General features: G+C 36.8%; 3 protein-coding genes across 6 annotated transcripts; 2 read left to right on the plus strand and 1 right to left on the minus strand.

Moving 5' to 3' along the window:
- Positions 1 to 18: 18 nt before the first annotated feature.
- On the plus strand, positions 19 to 4,890 carry aga (aspartylglucosaminidase). Its single transcript, XM_082178583.1, has 9 exons — positions 19 to 230; positions 314 to 467; positions 1,931 to 2,043; positions 2,532 to 2,644; positions 3,413 to 3,524; positions 3,816 to 3,891; positions 4,067 to 4,174; positions 4,315 to 4,448; positions 4,545 to 4,890. The coding sequence occupies exons 1-9, from the start codon at positions 107 to 109 to the stop codon at positions 4,643 to 4,645; spliced, it is 1,035 nt and encodes a 344-aa protein (XP_082034709.1). The 5' UTR covers positions 19 to 106; the 3' UTR covers positions 4,646 to 4,890.
- A 35-nt stretch (positions 4,891 to 4,925) lies between these two features.
- On the minus strand, positions 4,926 to 17,483 carry neil3 (nei-like DNA glycosylase 3). The gene is made up of 10 exons (XM_082178557.1): positions 17,255 to 17,483; positions 17,057 to 17,166; positions 15,978 to 16,109; positions 15,438 to 15,651; positions 15,224 to 15,298; positions 14,958 to 15,124; positions 6,328 to 6,497; positions 5,869 to 6,241; positions 5,278 to 5,437; positions 4,926 to 5,175 (listed from the first exon to the last, which is right to left on the minus strand). The coding sequence occupies exons 1-10, from the start codon at positions 17,357 to 17,359 to the stop codon at positions 5,008 to 5,010; spliced, it is 1,674 nt and encodes a 557-aa protein (XP_082034683.1). The 5' UTR covers positions 17,360 to 17,483; the 3' UTR covers positions 4,926 to 5,007.
- Positions 17,484 to 18,238: 755 nt separating this feature from the next.
- Positions 18,239 to 24,590, plus strand: asb5a (ankyrin repeat and SOCS box containing 5a). 4 transcript variants are annotated; one of them, XM_082178588.1, is made up of 8 exons: positions 19,133 to 19,480; positions 19,568 to 19,739; positions 20,905 to 20,984; positions 21,236 to 21,343; positions 21,723 to 21,876; positions 22,026 to 22,160; positions 22,818 to 23,009; positions 23,117 to 24,590. In XM_082178588.1, the coding sequence occupies exons 2-8, from the start codon at positions 19,670 to 19,672 to the stop codon at positions 23,242 to 23,244; spliced, it is 867 nt and encodes a 288-aa protein (XP_082034714.1). In that variant the 5' UTR covers positions 19,133 to 19,480; positions 19,568 to 19,669; the 3' UTR covers positions 23,245 to 24,590. The 4 variants fall into 4 exon arrangements, with proteins under 4 accessions (XP_082034712.1, XP_082034714.1, XP_082034715.1 ...); XM_082178589.1 differs by having other exon boundaries at positions 19,641 to 19,739; XM_082178586.1 differs by lacking the exons at positions 19,133 to 19,480; positions 19,568 to 19,739 and adding an exon at positions 18,239 to 18,605.
- Positions 24,591 to 24,884: the final 294 nt, after the last annotated feature.

Consider the following 24,884-nt stretch of genomic DNA (forward strand, 5'->3'; position numbering starts at 1 on the left):
TAAATATTCATTAACACAACGCTGTCATGTGACAAAACACGGATGTAAAAAGTTGCATGACAGATCTCGTGATCAGGATGCCCTTATAATGTGAAGGAATTGTATTATGTCTATTGAGTATTGTAATATGAGTCAAATAGTATTTGCCATCATTTGTTTGCTTCCTCTAAATCAAGCTGCTCTTCCCTTGGTGATCAACACTTGGCATTTTGAAAATGCAGCTGGAGCAGGTGAGAGTCTGAGACCATGACCGTGACTGCACCGTGTATAGCTCTGAGGGATGTGTAGGATCTTCTGTGGTTTCTCTCTGTAGCCTGGAGCTCGCTTCAGAAGGGTGGCTCGGTTCTGGACGCGGTGGAGAGCGGTTGCGCGCAGTGTGAGCTCGAGCAGTGTGATGGCAGCGTCGGGTTCGGCGGGAGCCCGGATGAGCGGGGAGAGACCACCCTTGACGCGATGATAATGAATGGGTAGGTTCTAAGGCAAATATATCAGTATGCTTAACTAGGCATTTGCCCACATTGAAAATAATAATATACAATTATAATATTATACAATAAAAATAGCTATTTAGCTCCGCCCACTCCCATGAACCAGTGAGTCGTACTGAAATCGGAACTGCATTTCTGCCATAGAAAGATGTGGTAAGTAGTAGTAAGAGTACGCTAGTATGGGATTCCAAATTCAGCAATGGACTTCCTATGGTTTCAAAATACATTTGCAATTATGTTTATATATATATATATATATATATATATATATATAAGCAGTGTTATATTTATCCATTGTTTATAATTCTATTCTGCTGTTCGCAATGCTTCATGGGATTGTACCTTTTGTATTTTGTCAGATTTTCAAATACTTCTTTGCTTCAAATCAAATTTTGTGGTGTTGTGATTGGCTGGATTTATGGCTTACAATGCTTTAACAAAGACCTTTTTATAAATCCCTGTGGTAAAAATTAATGGAAAAAATACTTCAAGAACCAGCATCTCTGAAAAGTTTGGCAGGCACTGTTGCACTCTATTGCAGCGCTCTCACTTGTCCGTGTCTCAGGTTATTCCACCCTTGCACCGAAAAACACGTAATCAGAGAAGGGGGCTGCATCCGACACTGCATACTTCCTTTCTTTGTAGTTGGCGAAAAACAGTATGTGAAAAAATGTCATAGTAGGCAAAAAGTACCTGGATGACCTCCTAGTTCCAGCGAGATTCAGAAGTGTGCATATGATGAAACTTTACTATCCCATGAGGCCACAGGAGAGGATTTGTGAATGACGGTGAAGCGACGCAACTAACGGATAATGACAGCATGACGACTGTAGTACGCCCAGATTACATTCATACTACACAAATTCTTACTATATACAACATACTTTTTTAGCTGTCATGAAGTAATTACTTTTTCAAAATAAATACCTACTCAAGAGAGTATGCGATTTCGGACACAGCCGAGATGTCATTTAAGAAGGAGGAGAAGTTACTTTGATTAAAGATTCTGAGATCACATGAAATATATATATATATATTTATCTCTACAGATAAATCATATAATATAATAAATAATGTAATATTCAATAAAAAATAAGAATTGTCAATTTTGATAGCATGGTGACTTAAACAAAAAACAAAAACAAAAAACATTGTGACCATAGGTGAGCACCCAAGGAAAACTATTTTTCATTTATTTTAACCAATCATAAAAATCGATTGAGATTCAGGAACCTCTCTGATTACGGTGGGTGGTTATACACACACATCTACCGTTATGTTTAGCATTACAACATAACACAAACGCTTGTACTTTGTTTTTTGCACAATGATAAATTGCAAACTAATTATGAAGTTTTTACATTAAGTGTTTGTCATTATAGTTTGCCTAGTTACTGTAAAGTATCAGCCCTGTGTTTGTTTGCTATATGTCCCATGTTCAGTGACACAATGGAAGTGGGGGCAGTGGGAGACCTACGCAGGGTCAAAAATGCTGTTGGTGTTGCCCGAGCCGTGATGGAATACACAGAGCACACCTTCATAGTGGGCGAATCAGGTAGGAACTGTACATTTAGTTGTCACTCCATTCACAAATAAATCATGTGGCTGCAACTCAGTGATCAAGAGGTTCGGCCGGGGGGGAAATGTAATCACAGATGGAGCGATTTAAGAATTAAACATTTCTTTTCAACTATTTATTTCTCTAAATTATGTGTATATAGATACTAGAGGCTCATTCAGATTTTATATCGGCTTTACACTTTGTAGTTCCATCTATAATGTTGTGCCATTCTATTAATTCCATCTGCTCTCTTAATTAAAATTAGAGTACTAAAACAGCTTTCTTTCTGTATGCATGGCTGCTTAACATCCACATTACAATAAAAAAGGCTGAGTAAGCCTCCCCTGCTCCATTTTTGCTCTTTCCTGTGTCTAATGTTTATTTCAAATCAGCTCTACTATGTGATTCAGTTTGTTCAAATCTCCCCTGCTATATGAAGTTTAGTAGCACTGAAAATAAACTTTTTTTCTCTCTTCACGCAGCCACAATCTTTGCACAAAACATGGGCTTCATGTCTGAGGAATTGTCAGCCAACCAATCGATAGCTATTTTCTCCAAGTGGCTGCAGCAGAATTGTCAACCCAACTATAGAAAGGTGAGTCCCTAAAACCAGGAACCTCGGTGTAATCATCACTGCAGGGTTTACCTTTTAAGTTCTTAAGCACCTTTGGCAACTTCAAACATGGATTTAGAAGATGATCTGTGGCAGATAAACCGTTTTGATATACTTCAAATGAACCAAACACCTTTGAAAGATATATATATATATATATATATATATATATATATATATATATGTATATATATATATATATATATATAAGTTTCAGTCAGTGTGTTATGGTTAGAACCAGAATTGCATGTGCCTTACGAGACTTGCTTTACATTGAGAAACAGTCATGTTTACCTCAGTTCATGCAGGATTTGTTGAGAAGTTTTGGAAGGATATCATTGTAATCACTGACTAGAAATTATGCACCGTGAAACAAAGCAATGAATAATGCATAGTGAGATTCATGAAGAATACAATGGTTGATTCCTACATTCTGCTATTGGCACAATCAAAGCCCTATGGAAATATGCGAAACAATGCTCTGAATACATAATTTTTTGTGTTTTCATAGTCAGATTAAACTGTAAGGTTTGTTGGCTATATAAATCAGATCTTCAAAAATCTGAATTTCCCCAGAAAACTTGAAGGTGGATAAAGCAAATCAGGGAGCAACATGAAAAATGGATAGCCTTGCTTATGTAATGCTAATTTTAAAACGTTAGTCATAAAACAACAACTTTGTTCTGTGTCCCAGATCAAAGCATGAATTGAAACAACATCACTTGTTTATTTTGTCTTTTTATTTTACAGAATGTTTTTCCAGACCCTTCCAAATCATGTGGGCCGTACAAGCCCAACGCTAAGTCGTGGAGGCCAAAGCATCCGAAGGGAAATTTTGACCCTAGTTCTCATGACACAATTGGTAATTATTCTTAAGATTATATGTGTTTATTTATTGTAAAGCTAAGATTAGATAGATAGATAGAGTCTATGTCTTTAGACAAAGAGATCTGTTGGTGCAAATGTGTTTTTCTTAATGCAGACTTGGGTCCACAGAGTATCAAGCTCATTAGTTTTCATTTGCATAATAAAAAGGAAGCATGATAAATGGGCTGAATGCCTTAAGGACATATTTGAAAACCACTGCTTGTTTCAATCCATTGATGCATATGATCTTAGATGATGTTACATTCTCACCGGTAATTTTGATTAGGAATGATTGTGATTGGAAAGAACGGACAGGTGGCTGCTGCAACGTCCACCAATGGAGCAACACATAAGATACCAGGGTGAGTATGACAGCTTGTTAGAATGTCTCAAGTGTCCTATTGAAGTCAGAATGCATTAGTGTTTCAAGAAACTTCACTGTGATTTTAGCTTTGCTGTTGTTCAGTAGTGACAGAAATGGGTTTCCAGTCCCCTGTCAACAGAGCTTTAGTAAAGTATATGTATGCTGATCTGTAGTCGTGTAGGTGATTCACCAGTGGCTGGAGCCGGGGCTTATGCCGACAGCAAAGCGGGGGGAGCGGCTGCCACAGGGGATGGAGACATCATGATGCGTTTCCTTCCTAGGTAATTACCATTCTTGAGGTCATTTTATTAGCATCAAGTGAAAATAAAAACTGGTATGAAGTGCATTGATCAAATAAATGTGATTCTATAGAAATATCTAATTGAAACCTTTTATTAAAAATATTTGTTTTTCGTCAAAGTTTTCTAGCTGTTGATTTAATGAGATATGGAGCCCAACCCACTGTTGCCTGTAAGATGGCCATATCCAGAATCAAGAAGTACTACCCCGATTTCTTTGGAGCACTTATTTGTGCCAATACTACTGGTGGATATGGTAAATGCTAATGTTTGCTTCATATTCAGAATTTGTATAAAAAGTGTTATAAGAATCATGAAATTCATTGTCAAAAAACCCTTCTTTTATTCAAAGGTGCAGCTTGTAACAAGCGTCCTGGATTCAGCCAGTTCCCCTTCATGGTGGTTAACCCACAGACAAACCAACCTCAGTGGCAGAAGGTGGACTGCTTTTAATTGCCAGCATTTTGTTTTAATTTTTGATTGGTATGTGCCTTATGATCATTGTTCACATTGCACTACTTAATATAAAAATCCATTTTATTTTTGAAAAATCTGTTTTAAGATCTGAGAAATACATTAAGCTCTTGGATTTCTTTTAACTTGCACAACTGTATGTTTCCACAGAAATCAGAAAAAGATGTTTATTGGAAATACTTTTTCAAAACAAATTTGTATTAAAGATTTACTATGACAAAATACATAGTTGTGTTTTCATAATTTCAACAAACAAGAATTGCTTAAAAAGTATTTTTAATACATTTAAATAAAAGATGCAATGTCCAACTCATGTTGTGGATTCAGCAGCCAGGCAGAATTTAAATACCAGGGCCGTTCTTCTCAGCCCACTGGAAGAAGTTACATTGCTTGCCCATTTTAACTGGGCATGTGTAGAAGTTGCGGCCGTTATTCGGTCCCAGTTTTAGAACGGTCTTCATAAGAGTCCGTTTGCCATGATGACACGTGGGAAAATGCAGGTCTGCCCACTGTTGCAAGAATCACAGTTGAAATAAGTACAAACCTCCAATTCTAGTTTTAGTTTCAAATAAAATTGATTTAATTTTACAAAAAGATTATTTGAAACTTACCTCAAAGAAGTTACACTGAGTCCCTCGAGGTAAGGAGCAGGTGTAGAACTGCCTGCCTCTGTTTTCACCTTCCTTATTGACCACCCTCAGGTTGCATGGTCGGTGATGACTACTGCAGCAGGGGGTTGTGGGTAGGGATGCTTCATTACTCTCTGTGCCCCTGATTAGTTGAGTGAGAAATGTTATTTTATTCAAAATCAACTGTATTATTTATTTTACATTGTGCCATTCAACAAATGAAAATTTTCATAAAAAAGATATTTTGAAGAATGTCTTTGTCCATGCAATTAAAGTCAATGGGGTCCAAAACAACACTGTCTGGACCCTTATTCAATTTTAATGTATGGACAAATTTTTTTATATTTTTTTTCTCTATGTACCACAGAATAAACAAAAGTCATACAGGTTTGAAATGACATGAGGGTGAATACATGATGACAGGTGAATTATTATATTTATGTTTAGTATATATTTTTACATCTTGTCATAAATCATTCTTGCTGGTATTCTTTAGTTTTATTAATGAATAAAAATATCAGTACTTCACTGACACATCTTATCATAGGCAAAACACTAACTGCACTCGCTCACCTTGAGGAGCCTACAGAAAGTGCTCCATTCGTGGTTTTCATTCTCTTGTTAGGCTGACTGTGGTCTGCTAGAGATTCTCTCTTATTGGGCTCTTTGCCTTTGAATTGCATCCCACTCTCGCCATTACTGGGACTCCTCTGCTGCCAGTAGTCGTGTGTGCTCAGACCCCTCATTGTCTCTGGTACGTGTGCCTGGTTAATGGCAGGACTTGAAGGAGAGTCAGGTTTTGCACTGAGGTTGGTTAGGACTAGAGTGGTGGTCCCAAATGCAGTCCTACGATTCATCTTTATTTCCTGCAGGGGTTTTTTAAAACTGTTGCAGGGGTAGCGGATCAGGTCTTGACTCAAAGGTGAATGTTCCAGCTTTGTGGGCTCTATAAGTACTCAGAAAAGAGAGAGAAAGTTAGATATGAACCATGTTTGAAATCTTTCACTTTAAATGTGCAGGTTTGAAACTTACCCTCTGGTCTAGGGCTCATACAAGCATCACAATACTTATTGATTGGTCTGTTGATTAGAGTGCAAAGGGAACATGCCCACTCTTCCTCTTCTCGTTTCGCCACATCATCATTGTTGCTCATTCCTCCCTGATAAGCCCATCCAATCAGACTGTTGCGAGTTGGGAGTTTACTGTCAAAGTAAAGGGGCAAGTCAAAGTCATCCACTAGTAAAGGGGCAAGTGGATTCTCATGTGTAAATGTGTGTATATGAATAGGTGGCTATTAGGGGTGTAACAATAAATTGCAGTACAAAAATGCAACAATGTGTATTATGGATAGTTACAATGTGTCCTGATGGATAGTTACAATGTGTCCTGATGGATAGTTTACCCAAAAAGAAAGATCAGGGCCCGTATTCATTAAGATTCTAAGAAAACTCTTAATTTAGCTTAAAAACTTTTACGTACAGATGGTGGACAACCAGAATGCCTATTACCGCCGCGCCAGCTGCCGCGGCGAAATCACCGCGGCAAAAATAAACCAGCCGCATTTCAAAGTCGTTCCCGAAATGACCGCCAGGTGGCGCAAAGGGACATTGTGCAAAACAGCAACAATTGCCGTATTTTAAAATGTAAGTGGGTTAAATATAAAACCCTAAGCCTAATAGGCATATTGTTCATATATATAAATAGGCCTATTAGGCTACAACAGAATAGAACCAAAGATAGAATCAATTTTAGAACTGAAAAAATAGAATCAAAAGTTACAAATAGAGACAATATTAGGAGCAATGACGCTGAATATTTTTACTATTCTATTGAGGAATTAGATAAATGAAGAGCTCTCGTGAGCGATACAATTGCATAGTAATTTATAGTGATTTCAAAAGCAGTCATGGAGTAGGCTACATGGAGTAGTGTGGCATAATTTTTGAGAGATTACGCGGAACGCGTTTTAGTTAAAGATCCTGGTTTCAATGCCCTTATATAGGCTAGGCTACTGCTTAAAAAAATGTCACAACGCGTTTTGAGATTGTTTTGAATTAAAAATTTAAGTTTAAAATGTAGTGTTTTGGCACAGGTCGAGTGGCGTTACGCATTGTTCAAAAATCAGGTTTTATTCTGGCAGGTTGAATTGGCGTTAGAATTTTTTTTGGATTTTAGATTTCGTTAGATTTGTTTTCTCATAACAGCTAAAATAACTTAATATATGCCTTGTCTTAATATGACCTACTTAATATAGGCAATAGGCATATAATAGCCTATATAATAAATTAGCAAAACTTGGCCACTAAATATTTAATTTTCAATTATTTTAATTATCACAATTAAAGTTTTAATTTTATTAAATTGAACAAGCAGCATTTAATCAAATATTCTAAAAGATGTATTATTAATAATAATGTTATGTCAACATAATATTTCGTTTTTTCGACATAATATGTGCGTGCAACAAGCAAGATGTGTAGGCTATTTGGGAATCCGGTGATGCGTGCATAGATTTTTATCAATAAACTAGTGTTTTCTGACAGTGTCGACTGCAAAGATGAAGTTGACGATCGCCATATTTGTAGTGAACGCACCTAGAGAGAAATGCACATAAAGACATAATCAGAGAGTAGCCTTTTTCTTTTCGTTTTGAATTATTTCGTTTGAAGACATTTCAAGCTTTGTGTATTTAATGTATTTATCATGTCTGTGTGAGGCATACGCTGAGTTTCGTTAAGTTAGGAGGATGAGATGCGCTCCAGCTGACGTGCAATGCAAGTGACCGCGCGGGCGCCTCCATGATTAGTGTCTGTTATATTTGCTTCTCTTACTTATTAAATCCAGCAATTGGTTGATGAAAAATGTATTAAAATTAAGATACAATTTATAGAAAACGAAATTCACTTTAAAGAAAGGTTTTCTACTAAACAAAACTTAATGAAGTGGTCAAAATCATGTCTGACCCACTCCATATCCATCTCTCGATATAATGCATCCTATCTTACTCGTGCTGTTCACTTATATTCAACATAGATGGAAAAAAATAACATTAGAATATTTGAACAAATATGATACTAAATGAGATTATTTAATGGCTACAACAGTATAGTAGGCCTACAGACTCTATTTGTACAAATTGCTGCACATTAATTTAATTAAATGAAACCTTGTAACGAATTCACACTGTAGGGTAGACTGTGTACAGTTGAGACACCTTAAATAACTTGCGTTCGCAGCAAGCACAAGTTGTGATTTTTGCTGTGCACTGGCATATTAGTGTCAGCTGGGAAGGAAATATAGAGACCAGACCTCTTGGAACTTTAATTGAATACATAGCGTTGGTAAAGCATACTGAAATTACATCCCTACAAATGTATTAGGCCCTACTGAAACTAAATGTATCGAATTTAAGCAAAGTAGCCTAAATGTTAAGACTGTAAGCCCTTTGCTTTTTTCGTAGCCTATAAAGGATTCTTATAGCCGACTTTGTGTTAATTTAATCTGTAGAGGATTTTTTTAACTCAAACATTAACACTGAAATAAATGAAACTAAAGTATTGTCAATTTTTTTGGCACACCACGACGAGTGGCGCTATGCATTGTTCTAAAGCCAGGTTTTATTCTAGCATGTTGAATTAGTGTTCGACAAACGCGGCGGCGCGTTCTTTTGAATGAAGAGCGCTTCTCGCTCGTGTGAGCGAACACACACTGGAACGTTAGGCCATGTCGCAACGAGTGAATCGTGGCAGAGTGGTTGAACTTACGTTACGATCATTTAGATGACACGGGTTCGAAACCCGAACTAACTTAGACTACTGATATTTTTATATTAGCCTATTAATGCATTGTATAGTCTATTGTTGATGCAGAGAGATTTGTCTATAGTTCTAAAACATAGTTTTTTGCTTATAGCCTATTTACAAAATAAATTCACCATGCATTTCCATTTTACACCAAGGAACAAATATTATACAATGACTTTACTTCTGTAACCTATAATAATTCCAATCGTAATTTCAAAAGCAGTTCTGTTAAAAAAAAAAAAAAAAAAAAAAAAAATTATATATATATATATGACGTTTAAACGACAAACAATAAAATCAGAACCAGTATTCTGTTGCGTTCATGGTTCCAGTGGCAGTAATGCATCCACGGCTTTTCAAAATGTCACAAAGCGTTTTGAGATTGTTTTGAATGAAATATTGAAGTTTATAATTAAGTGTTTTGGCACACCACGACGAGTGGCAAACTCTTTGTTTTGTTTTGCGAACTCAGCTAGCCTGTGGGGGGTTTGGAGAAGGATATAGTTGCTTTATCGTGGGGGTGCAGGAGAGAGGTGTTAATGTTCCGTCTTTCATATGGAGAGTGTCGGAGCCAGCCTGATGAGCAGGCAAAGGCAAAATTCTAAGGATTAATCTCAAAATCTCCAAAAGTCCATAGCCTAGTAGGCCCTATGTCTTATTAAATTTTATATTGTAGTTTTACTGATTGTATTTAAAGGTTTTCCACAAACAATTTCAATTTAGCAGCTCTTTAATTCGCGACCCACCTCGTTTTATTGTAAGGTGAATTCAGCAAGGCATGTTGTATCTTTGAAGGAACAAAAGCTATTTGTTACAGTTTTTTCTTCGTGATTTGTGTGGATGACACACAGCGACATATACAGTATTATCAGCTGTATGGTGTGTTTTTTACGCTGAAATGCTTAATTTCGAGAAAGACCCGCCGCGCGCAGTGAGGGAGACCAAACTTACTAAAAAAATATCCAGCGCGAGAGAGGCAAATAAAAACGCCTGTTCTTAATTTATGTTGCTTTGAACTTTTTTCGTTTTGTACCGTTTTAATTTTTTAATTTAGCTGCAATTTCTTTGACAATAGAAATTTAAAATGTTGCACGAATAAGATTCTGTGTTTCTTATTTTGCATCACAAAGGGAATAAACTATCGATGCAACCCTGTTTAAATAAATAAACTGTCTCGACACTTTATTCATACCTTGAAATGTGCGATGGGTTTTCAAACTTAATTAATTTTCTTTTACATTTTCATTGTTTATTTTTTAATTGAAAGCAATAGGCCTACTGTATTGAAAGTATTTTTCTGATTTGTTCGATCTGTTTTGAAAAATGTCTTCCGTTGCTATGGCCGGGTATCACTGTCAGTCATCTCAATCTCGTGAATGATTCACACACACACAAAAAAATTATTTAGCAGATTTATATTTTTACATATTCAATCAGTCTAATTTTTGTTGAAATAATGAAATATATATATATATATATATATATATATATATATATATATATATATATATATATATATATATATATATATATATATATATATTATAAACAGATAGGAAACTTACCTTTTAAAATGCCGCAGTTGCTGCTGTTTTGCCCTGTCACTTGCGCCACCCGGTATAGCCTATAATCATTTCGCGAACGACTTTGAAATTCGACTGGTTTTTGCTGCGGCAGTAATAGGCATTGTGGTTGATTATTTATTAAAGAATTCAATTGATAATCATAACAACAAGTAAGCCTATTTAATTCTGAATATAACAAAGAATGTTTAAACCGACTAACATCGGTTAGTAGCCTAACTGCAAGTCCTGAAAATGTTTTAATTTTACGGTAAATTATTTTAATTTATTTCACTGTTATGTTTCAGTTAATAAATCTACAAACACATTAAAATAACACGAAGTAAATGACAAGTAACCTATTGACATAGCCTTTCTAAATTATAGAAAAACTGGGCACACAATGTTAACGTGTGTCTACTTTTTTTTTATTTAATGAATTTGAATTGGTTTAACCACAAGATTTATCTTGAATTTATCTGTGACCTCAGCTCAGATTACTGCCGCGGCAGATTACGTCATAAAGAGAATAAACTGACACTTTTCAAAGTCTGTGATTACAGCGCCACTCAGCGGTAAAAGGCAGCAAATACACATCCCAATTTTGCCGCCGCGGGAACGGCGGCGGTAAAAGTCTCATTCTGGTTGTCCACCATCTGTAGGAGTCTTAGCTTAAAAGCGATTCGGGACCGATCTGAGAGCAACTCTGAGTAAGGAAAAGCCAAAAACGTTCATCTTAGTAAGGAGGCGGGGTTGAACCCGTTGCTATGTATGACACAATCTTTTGAAGACTGTGATTGGTTGGTTGTCCAAGAAGAATTTTTTGGGGGGATTTTAAGTATAGGGTCTATTCTAAGCCTTCACTTTGAAATTACATGCGTAATTTTTCCTATTTGACCGTTCTCACACACACACACACACACACATTATATATGTGTATATAAATCCTTTTTATTTTATTTACCATGCTGTTAATTTCCTAGAAGGTATTTGATTGGCTTAGAATGATAAAAATTGTTCCACTCTTTCCAATTACACTGATTGCTGGCATGTCTATTTAAGTGGTGGTTTGAATGTTGGTTTTAATGTATCAAACATGGAATTTTCCCATTTGCCAAATATCGTAATGTAGTGATTACTTTCATTTCTGGCGCTATGGCATTTCTGTGCTGTTTCGGAGATGTTAGCGTGTCTCTAATAAGATCAGTCACAAACATGATCCCTGCACGATCTAATCTATAGCGTCTTATTAACTCATTCATTGTCATTATTCATTGTCTGCAACACATTTCTTCTCCCTCTTCGTCTTTCTGCCATTTTCTCCTCTGCTAAAGAAACACTTAAGCCTCTTAAAAGTCCTCGTCCGTGCTCCTAACAATTTTGACCTCAAGACCTCTTTTAAGGGTTAAGATGCTTTCTGAATTACTTTTTTCTTTACTAGGATTTTTTCTTTTTCTTTCTTAATTTTAAGAGTAAACGCCCACATTTCTAAGAATTTTCTTAGAATTTTGTCACTAGGAGCTACTCTTTGCATTAAGATTCTTTATGAATACGGGCTCAGATATTTAACATCAGATATGGTAGTGGTGGGTGATGATCTTCCCAAAATTTTATTTCACGATCTTATAATAAACAATCACGATCCACAATCTGAATTGTGATCTTCCCAATTTTGAGATGTACTATCGAGAATATCCAGACTAGAACAACCCTATGGACTTATCCATTTGCACAATTTAAAATACAGTATTGCATTAAACAATCAGTTGTCAAAATAGTCAACAACTAAACAATCAGTTGTCAAAATAGTCAACAACTAAACAATCAGTTGTCAAAATAGTCATTAAATGCAGAGTTAAACTTTGAAACATTGCATGGTCTTAACTGTATGAATTAAATATACTTTGATTCTTATTATTTAGTCAAGAGCAGTGAGTCATTTTGTCTTTTGTTTAACATTGAACCAGACAGCAGCAGGTATTTGCATTAGGCTTTATGTATGGATCTAATATAATGACACGCATCCAATTTCCACGCATCCAATTTCTTTCCCAATTGTTTATTCACTTTAGACATAACTGACTGTTATTATGTAAATACTCGCCAAGACAGACATTCATTGAAATTGTGTATATTTGACCGTTTAGGCGCACGCCTGAAACCCCAAGTATACTTTGCTCATCCGCCCAAGTACCGTTAGCTTCATCTTGCAGCACGCACACAGAAAGCGTGTGAGGATCAGTCTCTATCGTAGTTTATGGTGCTTATAATAACTCTTTAAAATAAAGCATGTCCAGCAGTAGACAGCATTTTACAACAGACACATTACATGATTCGACAGATTTGGACATTCATTTTAGGCTTTTAAAGCGGTGGCGAAAGCACACGGATTTGATGGCCGAGTGCAGGCGGTAAGGTACTCGTGTGTGTGCGGGTTGCGAGAGAATAAAACGATTCGCGGGACACCCGCAAAATAGAAATATATACAAATAAAACATCTAAAAACAAATAAATTGTTATTCATAATTATGTTGCACAAAACCAAGAATAACTAAAACTAAAAAACTATTTACAGGCCAGACCAAGTTTCTATTTATAACATGTTTGCAGCGTTGAGCAATGTAGCCAATCACAGACATGTGTTGATTTCTTGAACGCAATGGCCAATGAGATGCATTTAAGATAGAATCCACTCACCGCTCAAAACTGAGTTTTTGTGCAGTGCTGAATTCTGCATACTGGCAAATCCTCTGATTAGAACAAGCGAAGTGTTGACATTATGAAAGATTTATTGTGCAGTCAGCCTAATTGATAATAACGGAGCTTTGTGAGATTGTGATGAACTGAGATGTCAGCTTTTTAAGAATTATTAAGGGAGCGCACTTTGTGCTACTTTTGTCATGCCAAACCATGCACGTAGTAGCCTATGCTTGCTTTTATGTTAAATTAACAGTGGTTTGTGAATGTTTATGCTTTAATAACAAATAATGTATCACCATCATTACAGGTGTTTTATTTACCTTACTTGTGAGCATCACCTAACCACAGCAGGCTACAGCATACACGACTCAGAAAACAACAGGCCAATCAGAAGAGAGGCTCATGAATATTAAGTAGACAGGCCAAAATCGACCTGTTCTTGGCAGAGCTCCTGAGAAAGAAGCTGTAAAAATATATTGAGATGGTTTTTGGTACATATACCGCAAATATATATTCTTAAAGGTTGATTTCAGGCCCAAACATAAATGATCACATTCATCTAATCTTTCCTAACGGTCCACTAGCTGCCCGCCCCATAAGCAGGCCGCCAAAAAAACGCATCTCTGTAGGCAGCCTAAGCTCTGAGATCTGCACACAAAAACAATTGGTTTCACCAACCACTCAAAACCAAAATAAATAGTGTTCCAACCAATCACCGACAGGGGGTGGGTGTTGTGAGGTTTTGCGCTCGTGCACAACCTTTAAGGACATCAAAATCTAAAATAAAACTTCAGAAAGGTGTACAATATGGGACCTTTAAAGGAAAGGAACGCCATGTGGCACAATGTTCATTTTATCTTGATTATCACGTTTTCATAATCGCTGGAATCCAAAATAAAAACTGAACCAAAAATATGATTCATCGCAAAACCGCTGGTTTTTCAAATGCGTCACCACGCATGAAGACACATGATATAATTTGTCCAGTCAGCTCAGCCATCTATTAGGCAGTCATTGCTGTATTTTAACATTATTACAAGGACATAAAAGATCTCTACAATTCGCTTGAAAAGTAGATCATGGACGTCTTCAAGATAGAGATCACAATATAAAATCGTCAGATTGCCCGCCCCTGAGATATGGTAATGGTGCATCAAATATGGTAAACCCAGAAGGTGTCACATTTGAGCTTCAACGTTTATTAATTATTACATAAAAAATAAAAATCATCACTTAATGAAATACATATTTAAAACTTTAAATGCATCATGCACGTAGTCAGGGAAAGGCATTTGTTTATACCATAATTCTGTATTTTTAGCTAAGCAGAATTGTCTATTCTGGTGTCACCATTACCCTGTGAATGGGAAGACTGACCAAGTCCACCCCTGATGTAATACCAAATTTAGCATTTTAATGAACCGTACTTTTGTTAACTACCGGTAAGTGTTAGAAGTAATAAATAAAAATAAAAACATTTTAAACACTATTTTGGCTTTGCAATGTATCGTGAGATCAGTACATCATGTATCGAACTGAATCATGACACAAGTGTATTGTTACTCCCCTAGTAGCCATGAGAGGAGGTGCAGCTAACCTGATGTTCACTTCACTTGGATCACCTGTTTGACAGCGCTGACAGTAGTATGTCATTCTACCGTTGTCTCCCAGTCGACAGACTGTGACAGTTCCGCTGCACTGGCCACAGTTTGGACGTTTATACACCTTGTAATGCTTGTAAAGTGGGGATCCATTCTTTCTACACTGTTTTGGAAAGAACAGAAATAAAAATAACACAGATCTGACAAAAAACATGAAATCACAAATTTGTTGTCCAGAATAATGGGGAGAGAAAAAAAATACCTTATAAAATAGGAGTGTGAAATCTCGTGTCATCTTAACAAGATGATGAACTTGTTCACTTGTCAACTGCTTGACCTTTAAAAGCACAGAAGAAATAATTAAATAAAAACAACACCCTAAAAATATTTTAAATAAGGTGTAAAACATCCATTCAACTGTAACATCCAACAGAGATATTGATTTTTGTGTTGGAACTGCACAAAGCAAAATGTACCTTGACAGCAGGGTTAAGGCCACTGTCGAAGAGCGCTTCGTTTTTAATTATGTTTCCTACACCAGGTAGGACAGCCTGATCCAACAGAACATCACAGAGCATTCTCGCACTCTCCCTCTTTACAGCTTCCACCGCCCGAGAGAAACTAAATTTAGGTGAACAGATATCCAGAGCCTCCATGGCTTTAACTTTCTGCTCACAGTCATCTGAGAGTCTAGGGGAAGCAAACAGAATTACTATTTCCTAGGGAGTCAGAATCGTTGAAGGCTCAGTGTAAAAATGAAAAGAGTTCAGGCTGTCTGGCTCACGCTGAGTTATGATAGTCTGGAATTTAATCCAGTATAGCCAGCGTTTCTGTGACAGGGAAGTTGCCTGCTTGAAACCTGCACTTGATAAACTGACCTCCCAGATGTACATTAGAATAAAGTTCTTCACATGGGAGGACTTTTAAAGATGCAATCTAATCCAGGATTAAATGTTACACTTATCCCATAATACAAATGTTATAACCATAATTTGAGCCATCAGAATACATTTTACCTGATTTCTGCAGTTGTGTCAAAGAAACACACAGCATCATTGGTAAGTTGAATAACCAGCACTGGGGTTTTTCCTTTCAAGTCTTTCTCCAGGGGGTTTATCCTCAAGGAACCATTCATGCCGAAGTGCAGTCTAGACCCAAAACACATATAAAGTGAACTTAAAAGGATTACCCTTTTTTTATGAAAATTTATTTCTATCACCTTGCCAGTCATTTGTGACTACTGGAAAAGGATTTTCATATATCATTTATTAAATATGTGACAGATTTTCATTTGTAGGTCAAGTACACATTTTTAGATTTAAACCACTTTGAGGCCCACATGAAAGAGATATTAGCTAGAAACATTTGCCTCACTATCAATCACACAGACAGTTACCCTCGAAGGACAGACTGATGCTAATCACACTAACCTGCTAGAGAGCAAACTCAGCACTTACAAAGAAAATCTAGGCAATGAAATATTTCAGAGCACAACAAGAGAGACTAGGAAAATGTTTTCACTTAGCCTATTTTTATTTTATTTTATTACTTTTTCATTACTTACAAGGTTATGAAATTCAATGTTTTTATTTTATTTATTTCATTGATATTTCCAGGTTTTCCACAACAGTGGAAACTGTATACCAGACCAACATTTAATTATTTATTTTTGAGAACATTAAATAAATATGTATGCATGTATATATATTATATATATATATATATATATATATATATATATATATATATATATATATATATATATATATATACACACACACACACACACACACACACACACACACACACACACACACACGCTATACTGTCAGTTGCCCTTTAAAATTAAAAAAAAAAATTTAATAAATGCCCTGCTACAGTCTGCAAAGCATTGTAATGATAAATCAGAACATAATTTCATGACTTGAGTGCTTTTCAAATCTAAACAGGGCTCTGGGAAGCAAGCCAGACAATTTCAATCTGCCTTCATCGGGAAAGAAACTTTCATTTGGTCCATGACCTCTAACAAATCACTACATAAAATAATAATTTAAAACACAAAGCAGAAATGAATTAATTTGCGTTTACTACAAACCTCAGAGCTCTGAAGCCAAAATACATGAACAGCTCTTTCCCCAGTGTCTCCACCCCTGTGAACTGACAGCCCATTAAGCTTTGGAAAGAGCTCCTGGTACTGGCCTCAGACTGAAATAGAAAGAAAACAAGTAAACATTCAAATATTTGTCATTTACGCAGGTCTGCTACATCATCAGCTGAACTGTCATGCACTTACTGATTTATTGCTTTCATTTCCTCGTATGTCTAAAACTTTCTGTCCCTTTTGAACTCTTGCACGAATCTTCTCTCCATTTAAAGTGCATCCCGGACCCTCGACCATCGCGAAATGTATCAGTCTCTATAAGCAAAGAACGAACAAGTCTGATCGAATATCAAAAAGGTCGCTAGTGTTTGTTCCAACAAGCGAGCAGAAAGAACCCGCCAGATAATTCAAATCTGCGGCTGCGCATGCGACATGCGTCGATACGTCAGTACAGGCGTCACGGCGTAAAAACGTAACTTGCTTATAAGGGTAAGCTATGTTGTCTAATTAACAGTAACTTCATTATATTATAAACCTTACCCAGGATGTAATTAATCTGTCTAAGAATCTACCAAATTATTCTTTTTTTTTCTTTCTTTTTTTTTTACATTTTCAATGTGATTATATAACAAGTAGCCTATTTGTGAATAAATAAATAGGCCTATATTCAAATAAATATAATTCTTAGGGAAATAGCCTATTGGACATACCATTCCATTGAATAATTTTACTGAATACATTTAGGCTGTTTTCACTGAATAAACTGATTGATATTTAATATTTAACACAGTAAAGTTAAGGTGTGGGCCTATAATAAATTATTACTACAGGCTATAGCCTATATCCTTAGAAGCCTCATCACAATTTATTCAGTGAAAATAATATGCTCTGTCAAGTGTACATGATTAATGTATTCACTTCTTGAGTTACTGCAAATACTTCAGTCAGTAGCCCATGTTTGGCTGAAATAAACAGTGAAAAGAAGTTCAGTGTTATTCTACTCAATTTAACTCAGAAGTGGTTACTGTCTGGGCTTTTGTGTGCAGGACAGGTCAGGACCCTCTCCTCTGTCCCCAGTGATAAGGTCCTTCTCATCACAGAGTCCAAGACCATGTTTTTGATTGCCTTTTTGGAGACCTGTCTTTGGTGTTCCACGGAACAAAACACAGCACGGCTGTGAATCCACACAGAAGTTTCATTTTTGCAGAACTTTTCCTTTGAAACAATTGATATCCAAATCTTACTTGAGCTGCAGTAAGGACCCAAGTGCATGGGGGGTGCTGTTGGGGTGGCATACAGCAGGTCACTCTGCTTATCCTGCCACAAAACATTCTTAAAACAGCCATGAGAGAGACCACTGAGGAATACAGGCCATTCGCAGCACAGCTGTCCAATGTTTACCTCACCATCCTGGCCCTCTTCTGCTTCAAACTTTTCATAAGAATTACCCTTAATCTACTCACACACTTCTACATCATCAAAGGCAACCGCAAGGAGGCTGCCCGGATTTCAGCTGAGTTCTATGAAAATGGTCAAGGGCATGGTAAGTAGAGCGTGCACTTACATCACTGCTGTGGATTTCATTTCCTATTGCTAGCATTTTGCCCTTTTATGATGGCCTGCTTGCTAGGAGGATATACATGGAGCATGGGGGATATTATTATTGCACAATTGTTTTACTGTAGTGTAGATTTATATATTCATGATAGCTGTCATTGAATGTGATAAGGACCACAATAGGGAGTTCCAGTTTACATTATGGTATTTTAGGTATGATTTTTAAACACTTCATTTCACAACACTTCAGGTATCATTTCTGCATTACAAAGCACACACTTAAGATTCATATTTGTGTGCTTTGCATCACAGCAGGCAACCTACGATCACATGACCACAGATCCTAAACATGCAACATCAAGCACATTGAAGTTCACAAAGTATGCATGCAACCAAAGCCCAGGAATGGCTGCCAGGCTGCTGTTTACAGTGTTGTATAAATAGAATTGAGGCCATGCACCCCCCGTCCCCTTTGACTAGACAAAAAAGCAGTTATCATGAGTCTATCAAGCATTTGTGCAGCCAGACGCTTGTCTGCTAAAGTTTGAGTAGTGCAGTCGTTGCCACAGTAGTGAGGGCTTTTGGTGTAAACAAGTTGTCTTGCTGAGGATCTCAGAAAACTGCTTCTCCAAGTTTAAGATCAGGGAGAGAGGAATAGAGATGGGGGATAGTCACAGGGGATTGCCGTAGTCTGGCATTTACTAAGTAACTTAAGTAGGGCAACTGAGATAAAAACACCAGACAGCTGTGACTCTTTTAAAGCATTTTTTTGAAGAAAATTATAAAAGGAGAAAACATTTTCCTGAAGGGACACAAGCTCTGTCAAAGTGGAAGTCTTGCTGAGCTGGTTAACCAGCCAAGGTTGGTGCTTTGAGATGTTTTTATGTGTACGTGGATTGACTTACAATATCCTGAGTGCAAAAGTGAGCTGTGTTCTTGAATGTGCAGACTAAAAGAAGAAAAATTGAAAGATACAGATAGTCAACAGAGAGTTGGTCCTATTTATGTTTTGAACTCGAAGGATAGTATTATACTATAGTTGAGTGAGTGATGAAGGGAGGTGACGATGATGATGATGACGTGTGGAATGCATCAGCAGTTATACTGGATATTGACTCAGGTGTGTACACGCTAGCATATCAGCTTTTGTGATGGTGCTATACATGTATGCAGTGAAAATCTAATAAAATCCCACTTACATCTGAAAATAAACAGAAATTAATGTTTTAAAATAAAGAAACATAGTGACAGTATATTAACATTAAATATTAAAAGGAAAGTTCACCCAAAAATGAAAATTCTGTCAAAAATTACTCAACCTCATGTCGTTCCAAATCCGTAAGACTTTCGTTTATCTTCGGAAAACAAAAAAAAGAAATTTTTAATGAAATCTGATAGATTTCTATCCCTTCATTAACAGCTACTGTATCCAACTACCACTTTGACACTTCAAGAAGTTCATAAAGAGATCATAAAACATTAAACAATCCATATGAATTGAGCGGTTTAGTCCAAATTGTCTGAAGAAGAGACACAATAGCTTTATAGGATGAACAGATTGAATTTAGGCTTTTATTCACATAATGTTTATATGTTTATATTATAAACATTCATAAATGCACACATCAGTTGTGGTAAACGGAAGCTCAAGCATGTTCACTTGATGCGCAAGAACCAATGAGGTTCATTCTCATGTGTTATGCAGCACGTTTGAGCTTCCGCAAAAACCAATGAGGTTTGATCTCACGCGTCGAGCAGGTTAAGTTGGGCTTAACATTCTCTGATCAGTGTTTATATGTGAATAAAAGCTTAAATTAAATCTGTTCATCATATAAAGCAATTGAAAAAATTGAGAAAATGTTGACTAAATCACTCAATTAATATGGATTAGTTTTGCGATCTCTTTATGAACTTTTTGAAACGTCAAAGTGTCAGTTGTGTAGCTGTCTATGGAGGACAGAAAGCTCTCAGATTTCATCAAAAAGATTTGAATTTGTGTTGTGAAGATGAACGAAAGTCTTACAGGTTTGGAACGACATGAGGGTGAGTAATGATGACAGAATTTTCATTTGTGGGTTAACTAACCCTGTAATATATTTGTGGTATTTATACCATGTAGTCACATTGAAAACACACACACACACACACACACACACACACACACACACACACACACACACACACACACACACACACACACACACACACACACACACACACACACACACACACACACAATTAATTTCTAGATTTCCTGGCAAATCACTGTTTTTATTCTTCTCCAGGGTCTTGGGCAGACCGTTCCCCTCTTCATGATGCTGCCAGTCAAGGACGTCTGCTGGCCCTCAAGACCCTCATTGCTCAGGTAATTTCTCATTTAAATGACCTTTAGTTCAACTGTTAGATAAGAAATATGTACTTGTATTAATGTGTGTAGTATTTATACCATGTAGTCACATGCACTCTACTGGATTAGTAATGAAATACACAATTGGTGTAGAGGTGAACGCTGCAATCCATTATGCACCTTAGTGAAAGGGCATTACTGCCACCATCTGGAATAAAAGAATCCTGCACATTCAAATGCAATATTAATTTCTCTTAATCTGTCCTCAGGGCCACAGCGTGAATGTGCTGACAATAGACCACATTAGCCCTCTTCATGAGGCATGCATAGGGAGCCATGTTGCCTGTGCCAGAACCCTGATAGATGCCGGAGCCAACGTTAGTCTCTGCAGGGCTGCTTGGTAACACTTTCATTTCAGAGGTCTTGATTAGCAATGGCCTAGGCTTCTTTTACTGGGTTTAGCATATTTGCTAAATAGATTGCCTGTGTTACACTGAAATACAGTATATGTTTGTTTATTTATTTTGTTTAACTTATTATGTATGTTAAAATATATTTTATTGTATCAATTCAATTATGAATTCTATAGAAATACAGTAGCTTTTTTATTATATAGCCTAATAATTATATACTTTTTTATCATTATATTATATTATATTATTTGGTAATAACTTAAACCATAAAATGTGAGATAAAAGGTTTTTCTTTTTTTAGCATTTCAGTCATTTTGTGAAACATGCTGTTCTGTGTGTTCAGGTAAATGTGACAACTATAGATGGTGTGACTCCATTGTTTCATGCCTGCTCAGCTGGCAGTTTGGCATGTCTAGAGCTGCTCTTGCAGAGTGACGCCAGACCACATGCCCTGGCTATATTCCAGCCTTCACCCATCCATGAGGCAGTCAGCATGGGTGGGTATAAGATTGACACAGAATAGCCTACCATAGTCCCACACAAATCAAAATTAGGGCTAATAACTATGGTACTCTAATTAGCTGACTTCCTTGTAGACTTTTGACGTTTTTAATATGACATGGTTTTATATGGTCTCTTTCAAAAGGTCACAGCAAGTGTGTGGAGGCGCTGGTTGCATGGGGTGTGGATGTGGATTATGAAATCCCTCACATGGGCACCCCTCTCTACAGTGCTTGTCGGTGTAAGGAGTTCATATGTGCCCGCATGCTGCTCGATGGAGGTAAACATGTCAAAATTCACACTAGCTGTGCGGACAAACAAACAGCAGTTTTAAACTTTTTTTCAAACAAAGAAAGATCAACAATGAAATTTTGAAAATCAAAATAGATTATAAATAATGACGACAACGTTAATTAATACTGCATATAATTTTAAGACGCTTCATAAAAGCCAAACTAAATAAGAGGTGTTTGTTTAAAAATATCAATATTTTCTGCACCTCTCACTTCCTCTAGGAATATAATGGCTGAATACAGCATCACTAAATAGTTCTACTTTGTGTAACAACTAGAAGAGACGAACCAGACAATCTCAGGGGCCTTCCTGCTTTATAGACTGAGAGCATTTTTAAAAGTCATGGTCCTAGTCACTACTGTGTAGTGCCTTATAAACTAATCAAAGAATTTGATAACTAACATGTAAAGGGGTTAATATGATTTCTTGTGCCATGCGTAGAGCTGAAGATTCATTGCAGAAGGTTAAACTAATATAACTGTGATAGAAATGAAACGCTTATAGGCCTATATCGGTTCTATTCTATCTGTGTATTGTTTTAACCGATATATTGCCCGCTACTAGTTCACACAAAAAATTAGGCTTAATATTCGTAAAATAACCCATACTGTACTAATATTTTACTGCATTTTCACCATCACAGGTGCAAATGTGCAGAAAGGCGCACATATGGAGACTCCTCTACATGCAGCAGCCCAGAAAGACTGTGTAAGCATAGTTAAGCTTCTGCTGGAATTTGGGGCAGATGTAAACGCACGCAACCTGGAGTATAAACGGCCCGTAGATGTTGCTCCTCCAGGGAGCCTTACAGAGGGCTTCCTTTTGATTTATGAAGGTGAGTTAAATGTGCAGCAGCATTATAGACTCAAAATTCACTGATGTTTTGTTTTGACTTTTGCATGTTTTACTGCGTCGGCCCTCACCAGCTTGTTCCTTTTGCAGCGACACCCCGTTCTCTACGCCAGCTGTGCCGTCAGCAAATCAGGGAGAGTTTGGGACGTTCCCGACTACATCTTCTACCACATTTACCCCTCCCTAATGCTATGAAGAACTTTCTACAATATAGATGATCTCATTATGTTTACTGGCAAGCCATTTTAGGATTATCGTATTGTTTGATAGTTTTAAATAAAATCTGTTTAACTTTTTTCCAATTAATAATAATCTTTGTGGCCTGATTTGACAAGAAGCCAGTGATGTCAATAAATACTTAAATAAAGGTACCTCATCTTGTTTATCTTACTTTAACTTTTTCCACTTTAAACTATCTAATTCCAATGAGTGTCCCTTTAAAGTCACCATGAAATAAAAATTGACAAAAAATTTTTTTTATAGAATATTGCAGCATTTATTATAAATGATTTATTCGTACGCATTATTATTTAACTTTTTTAATTCATAACCAGACTCAACCCTGCTTAGCTTCAGTGGGCGACCAGTCTTTGCCTACAGGGTGATATGGCTGCTGGCTTAATGTGCTGTCTCAATTGCTGCAATAAATGAATAATAAATGTTTGCTATTATGTTCAGTACCTGTCTAGCGATGTATGTTTATGCTGACATATTTTTAAAGGGATACTCCACCGTTTTTTCATATTAAACTATGTTATTCCCTTAACTAAGACGAGTTGATACATACCTCTCTCGTCTCAGCTCAGGTTCCTAATGAATGAACTAGGCTAAGCTAAGTGCTATCAAAGTGTCGCCGCACGCCAGAGCGATTGGTATCAACTCGTCTTAGTTAAGGGAATAACATAGTTTAATATGAAAAAACGGTGGAGTATCCCTTTAAATAATAGTTTGTATTGTAAAAACATCTATTGCGTGTCATTATGTGTGAGTTGGCTCGCTTTAGAACTTTCGTTAGTGAGCATCAATGCTTCCTGGTTTTCACGGTGCATTGTGGGACTTTATAGGGAGAGAACGGCTGCGTCCGAAATCGCATACTCTCTTGAGTGGGTACTTATTTTGAATTTGAGTAATTACTTCAGGGCTGCTAAAAAAAGTATGTTCTATATAGTATCATATGCACACCATATCTCGCTGGAGACAGACCACCATATCTTTTTTACCTACAGTACTCTTTTATCAGTAGCCTACTGTAAATTTGGACATACTGCTTTTGTCACATACTGTTTTTTGTCTAGTAGGGAAGTATGTGATTTCAGACGGAGCTAACATTCCAGGGCACTGGAAGGATTTTGTGATTGAGACAGCGCTGAAAATGGCCGACTCCCTTATCAGTGCCCTGTCTACTGAACTAGGGAGCTGATTGGGAGGCACCACTTGTCACTCACATGAGACTGTTACAGTATTGTGAAGCATGTGATATGTTCTTCTGATGTAATATGGAAGTTACCCGTGTACATGCTATTTGTTGATAATAAAGCATTAAAAAAAAAGATTGCAGCAATAGCAAAACACAGTAGTCCCCCCCTACATATTTTTTTTCTTGTTCAGAAGCCATTTTACTCGGGTATACGTCACAATAGGGGGAGAAAATACTATTGCAACTTCCATTGCATGCCGTCTTTAAAACTAAAAAGCATATTGAGCTAAGTCTGATCGTCTAGCTATTTATAGGTGTTGAACTCCGAGCCTGTCACATGCACAGCCATTCTTTGGGGCCAAACAAAATAAACCTGCACAAAGAATAATGGGAGAAAAGTGTCCAGTCAGTTGTAGGGCTACCCTTCGAAATCTTTCATTC

This window comes from Leuciscus leuciscus (genome assembly GCF_965113295.1).
Source record: "Leuciscus leuciscus genome assembly, chromosome: 8".
NCBI classification, from domain to species: Eukaryota; Metazoa; Chordata; class Actinopteri; order Cypriniformes; family Leuciscidae; genus Leuciscus; species Leuciscus leuciscus.

What these genes read in the sequence shown, in the direction of transcription:
- neil3 (XM_082178557.1), bottom strand. Translation starts at nt 17,359, where the DNA reads ATGGTCGAGGGTCCGGGATGCACTTTAAATGGAGAGAAGATTCGTGCA. An exon ending in GCCTTAACCCTGCTGTCAAG is followed by an intron (nt 15,299 to 15,437) that starts GTACATTTTGCT and finishes GTGCTTTTAAAG; the next exon opens with GTCAAGCAGTTGACAAGTGA. An exon ending in TCACACTCCTATTTTATAAG is followed by an intron (nt 15,125 to 15,223) that starts GTATTTTTTTTC and finishes TTTCCAAAACAG; the next exon opens with TGTAGAAAGAATGGATCCCC.
- aga (XM_082178583.1), top strand. Translation starts at nt 107, where the DNA reads ATGTCTATTGAGTATTGTAATATGAGTCAAATAGTATTTGCCATCATT. An exon ending in CTTCATAGTGGGCGAATCAG is followed by an intron (nt 2,044 to 2,531) that starts GTAGGAACTGTA and finishes CTCTTCACGCAG; the next exon opens with CCACAATCTTTGCACAAAAC. An exon ending in GCAACACATAAGATACCAGG is followed by an intron (nt 3,892 to 4,066) that starts GTGAGTATGACA and finishes GCTGATCTGTAG; the next exon opens with TCGTGTAGGTGATTCACCAG.
- asb5a (XM_082178586.1), top strand. Translation starts at nt 18,407, where the DNA reads ATGAGAGAGACCACTGAGGAATACAGGCCATTCGCAGCACAGCTGTCC. An exon ending in TGATAGATGCCGGAGCCAAC is followed by an intron (nt 21,344 to 21,722) that starts GTTAGTCTCTGC and finishes CTGTGTGTTCAG; the next exon opens with GTAAATGTGACAACTATAGA. An exon ending in CCGCATGCTGCTCGATGGAG is followed by an intron (nt 22,161 to 22,817) that starts GTAAACATGTCA and finishes TCACCATCACAG; the next exon opens with GTGCAAATGTGCAGAAAGGC.